This window comes from Penaeus chinensis, chromosome 7 (genome assembly GCF_019202785.1).
Source record: "Penaeus chinensis breed Huanghai No. 1 chromosome 7, ASM1920278v2, whole genome shotgun sequence".
NCBI lineage: Eukaryota > Metazoa > Arthropoda > Malacostraca > Decapoda > Penaeidae > Penaeus > Penaeus chinensis.
Window position 1 is genome coordinate 38,857,045 of NC_061825.1, and position 4,615 is coordinate 38,861,659.

General features: G+C 31.5%; 1 protein-coding gene across 1 annotated transcript in view; it reads left to right on the forward strand.

Annotated features, from left to right (window-relative positions):
• The first annotated feature begins 1,334 nt into the window (after positions 1-1,334).
• LOC125027084 (alpha-1,4-N-acetylglucosaminyltransferase-like) overlaps positions 1,335-4,615 on the forward strand; it is a 7,461-nt gene continuing 4,180 nt past the window's right edge. The window contains exon 1 of the mRNA XM_047615880.1: positions 1,335-1,893. Coding sequence (XP_047471836.1) covers positions 1,705-1,893 — 189 coding nt within the window. The 5' untranslated portion in view covers positions 1,335-1,704. The remainder of the gene's footprint in view (positions 1,894-4,615) is intronic.

The window sequence follows — 4,615 nt, forward strand, 5'->3', positions numbered from 1 at the left end:
TGTACAGTCACACACGCAAATACACGCACATGCACCCGCTAATCTGCACACGCAGACACGCACATATAGGCACTAATAAGTAAGTACATTTAATCGCAAATACCCATAAACTAAGAGGTACTGTTCACGGGTCAGGGCGCAAGTGTTGTACCAAAGATCTATGCTGATAATACGTAGTGTTATCATACGTATATATATATATATATATATATATATATATATATATATATATATATATATATATATGTATGTATGTATGTATGTATGTATGTACGTATTGTTATCATACGTATATATATATATATATATATATATATATATATATATATATATATTTATATTTATATATATATATGTATGTATGTATGTATGTATACACGTATTGTTATCATACGTATATATATATATATATATATATATATATATATATATATATATATATATTTATAAATATATGAATGTGTATATATATTTATAAATATATATATATATATATATATATATATATATATATATATATATATATATATGCATATTTGTGTGTGTAGGTATATATATATATTTGTATGTGTGTATGTGTGTGCATGCGTGTGTAATGAGTAAAACAAGGTAAGTGGCATCTCACCAAAAGGGTTTATGCTATAAATAACCCAAACTTCGAGAGCAGGAAAGAATCATTATAATATTGTTAAAAAATATATGTAGTTTCCTTGTCGACTTCTACATTACTTAAAAAGTATATATATCAATATGCCTTTGATTACTTACTTACTTAAGGTTCGTGTATAAGATGTTAATAAAACGATGACCATTTACCGACGGGAAAAAACATTTTAATTTAATTTATTTGTGTTTTCCGTTTTGTATAAGTAATGTTTTACAAGATATTTCTATTGTTTTGGATATCAGTATTCATTACTTTTTTGTTTATTTTTTGATCATACAGACACAAGTGTTATATAATTAGTAATATATATAATATCGTATTATAAAAGTAATATCGAAAATTGATGGTATTGAAATTGGGTGAGAGAGAGAGTATGTGTGTGTGCTTACGTGTGTTTGTGTGTGTGTGTGTGTTTATGTATGCATGTGTGCGCATTTAGTAATACCATCGAAAATTATCAGACTTCCTTCCATACCAGTATCCAAATTTGCTGTCTTCGAAGAGGAAAAAAATAGCCAGATATTTTATATAAAAAATCGCCACATGAAAAAGCAGGAAAGAGCGGCAAGGTTATCTGCGCAACCCTAGTGGAAGTTATTTATAGTAACACAGAAGATGTGGCAAATTACGTATTATATTTTCACATGGTATAGACTAGACATGTTTAACGCGTTCTGCCTTTAGTCTGAGTTGTTGGTTATTATTGTTTGAAAGCAATTGCAGAAAAAAATAATGAATTCGTTTGGTAAATATCTGTTACAAAAATAATCAAAGGCGGATCTTTATATATATGTGGGCGTACTAAAGTGTAATTTCGTAGAGTAAAAGTCATTTCTAAGCGAACGGATGCCTTCGTAACAAAATAATCAAAGGCTGACTGGGTGAGAATATATTCAGAAAATATTCAGCGATGTTTCCCCGGTATGTCAAGCTATTTGTGAAACTTATTTGCGTCACAGTGATCATGTTAGCTTATAAGGCTTCGTTTGACACGAATCTATCTCCCTCATACCGACGAGGATTTAACAGAATCGGAAATGTGGAGAAAGTTGAGAAGAAACACAGGGAAATCGGCAAAGAAATCTGCTACGTGGGTTGGTCATCTGTGCCCAAAGTACGACCATTATAAAGATTTGAAATATTTAGATCTCTTTTGGGAAGAACCGACTGAAAAGGATATTTTCTTTACCCAGACTTCCTGTTCTGTTGTCTTAAGTCCTAGAGAGGTGAGTAATCTTGCTGTTAGCTGATAATTACTCTTTTTTTATTACTATTTTATTGCTAATACTTTTTTCAACTTCATTTTTTTATTTATCATTTTTACTTTTGTTATATTCATTGCTAGAAAATTTGATAGGTCCGTTTTTGAGACCACTTGTGGAAATTGGAACGAAAATTATAATTAAATACTTTATTGAAGTGTGTAAGAAGATAGGTTTCTGCAAGATATAGTGTATTTCAAACGATCATAATCTTACTATACTAGATATGTATAATACCTTTGAGATATTTAAAAATTATCAAACCTTCTTCAAAGTATATAGCTGAGTATTTACCTCAATTACGTAGTTAATAATTATTATTTTCCAATACTGAGGACTCCAATTACGATATATTTCCGTGATATAAAGTATATATTTTTGTGTTTCTTTTTACTATGTGAATTAAATCATATCATAGTAGAGGCATTTTATAGCAATATCGAAATTATGAATTTAGTTTATATAATATTGTATTCGAAATAACAGGACAATAGACACTGATAAAGGGGATTTTCCTAATTAAAAAGATTATCTTTCTTCAGTATTTCATATTATCTTCACTCTGGTTTTCTTGTTTTTTTTTAATATTTAGATTATCATATATTGTACATATAATTATTTTGTCTTTAAGGCTGGCAGTTTAAGACATAAAAGTATATATTTCCTCAAATCAAATTTTAATTCTAAGTACTGCCGTTCCACAAAATAAAGAGCATTATACAGTTAAACGTAAATTCTATAAGAATAACTATTGATATTATACACAGAGACCCAAAATATTACCGCAACTAATGATCACTATCTATCCAACTATTTGGTTACCGTTTATAATGCTATATCTCTCTTTTTTTCTTTATATCACAGATTTCAACTGTAAGATACATAATCAAAGCCTCATTTACATAATTATCGTGGTTGAAGAGTGTGTGTGAGTAAGCATTCTGACCTTTAAGGCTTGAAAATATATGCATGATCTTCGGGAACCATGTTGAGTTAGCTTCCTGAGCATAACTGACATTTAAAACAATATGTGTAACGCATATACAGTTTCTATATATATATATATATATATATATATATATATATATATATATATATATATATATGTGTGTGTGTGTGTGTGAGTGTGTGTGTGTGTGTGTGTGTATGTGTGTGTGTGTGTGTGTGTGTGTGTGTGTGTGTGTGTGAAAATGTATGTATAAACATATATTTGTGTGCCTGTATGTGCATGTATGTACGTGCGCCCATGCGTTCGTGCGCGTGCGCGCGCGTTTGTGGTGTGTGTGTGTGTGTGTGTGTGTGTGTGTGTGTGTGTGTGTGTGTGTGTGTGTGTGTGTGTGTGTGTGCGCGCGCGCGTGCGTGCTGAAAATGAGTAAAATGAGCTAAATGGCATCGTACCCATATAACGAGAAAAAATCATACTATTATTGTCCGGAAATATATGTAGTTTCTTTGTTGATTCTATATCTCGTTTTTTTAGTCAATTTTATCATTCATTCTTATTAGCATACAGCCTTGTTTCCTTTTATTAGAGTAGCCTTATAAGATATGAACTTGATGTAAGTATAACAAAGACTAGTATCATATAAGCAATAATATATGGTCTTCAATGTCATATTATGAAAGATAACAATGAAATTTTGGTTTATCATTCGTCTGAAGAGGAACTCGTGAAGAGTTCGAAACGTTACATTTCAATTTGATTTTATTTTCTTACTGTGGCGGTTTTCCTTTCATAACAATGAAATGTTTTTATATTCTCTCTCTCTCTCTCTCTCTCTCTCTCTCTCTCTCTCTCTCTCTCTCTCTCTCTCTCTCTCTCTCTCTCTCTCTCTCTCTCTCTCTCTCTCTCTCTCTGGCATAAAATAAGATTTTGAAAGTATGTAAGCAGGATGATTTTCAAGATGATTTTCATATGCCGTAATATATCATTAATTTTAGAAATGTTTGTGGTAAAATAAGGAAACCTTTACGAATATAAAAATATTATAATAATACAAAAATTAAGCAAATAAGAAAATTTCGCCTGTTGCTTCATTTCTCAACGTAGGAAAGCGATATATTTCCGTAATTTAAAAAATTGAGGAAGATAATCGACCAGCGATATATGACCCATTTTAACAACAGCTAAGATCATTAAAACCGATGGTTCCTCTTTATTATTTCCATCTAGAAAAACGTCATGGAGTTTTGTCACCTTCAGAAAGGTGATTCCTCTTTTTGTAGAATTTTAATCATTATTAAGTGATCATTTTATGGATTATTCCTTCATCATCGGATAAAAATATATGTTGTAAAATCTTTACTTTTCATTGGATTTCTTTTCCTTTTTTTTCTTTCTTTTTTTTTGTCTTTTGTCTTTCGTCGGTGAATTTCTGACACTTAATACGTGGCTGACTGTGAGGCTGGGTGTTGCAACGGGGGCATTGTGGAGGGAAATTCTCGTGGCAATGAATTCTTTTCTATACAGGGAGCGAGGAAGGTCAGCCTAGTGCCAGTGACCCCAAGGCAGACCAACACCACCTCCTGCCTGCTTAATTTCCCGTGGGCTGTGTGCTACGGTCCTATATTTTGTTTGGGATTATTGGTTAGGTGTAGGTGTATTCACTTCGCTAGAGATGTCTTTTGGCTTTTGTAAGGGAGACGAAACACGTGAGGTCTGTAAACACACGCACACGCACACGCA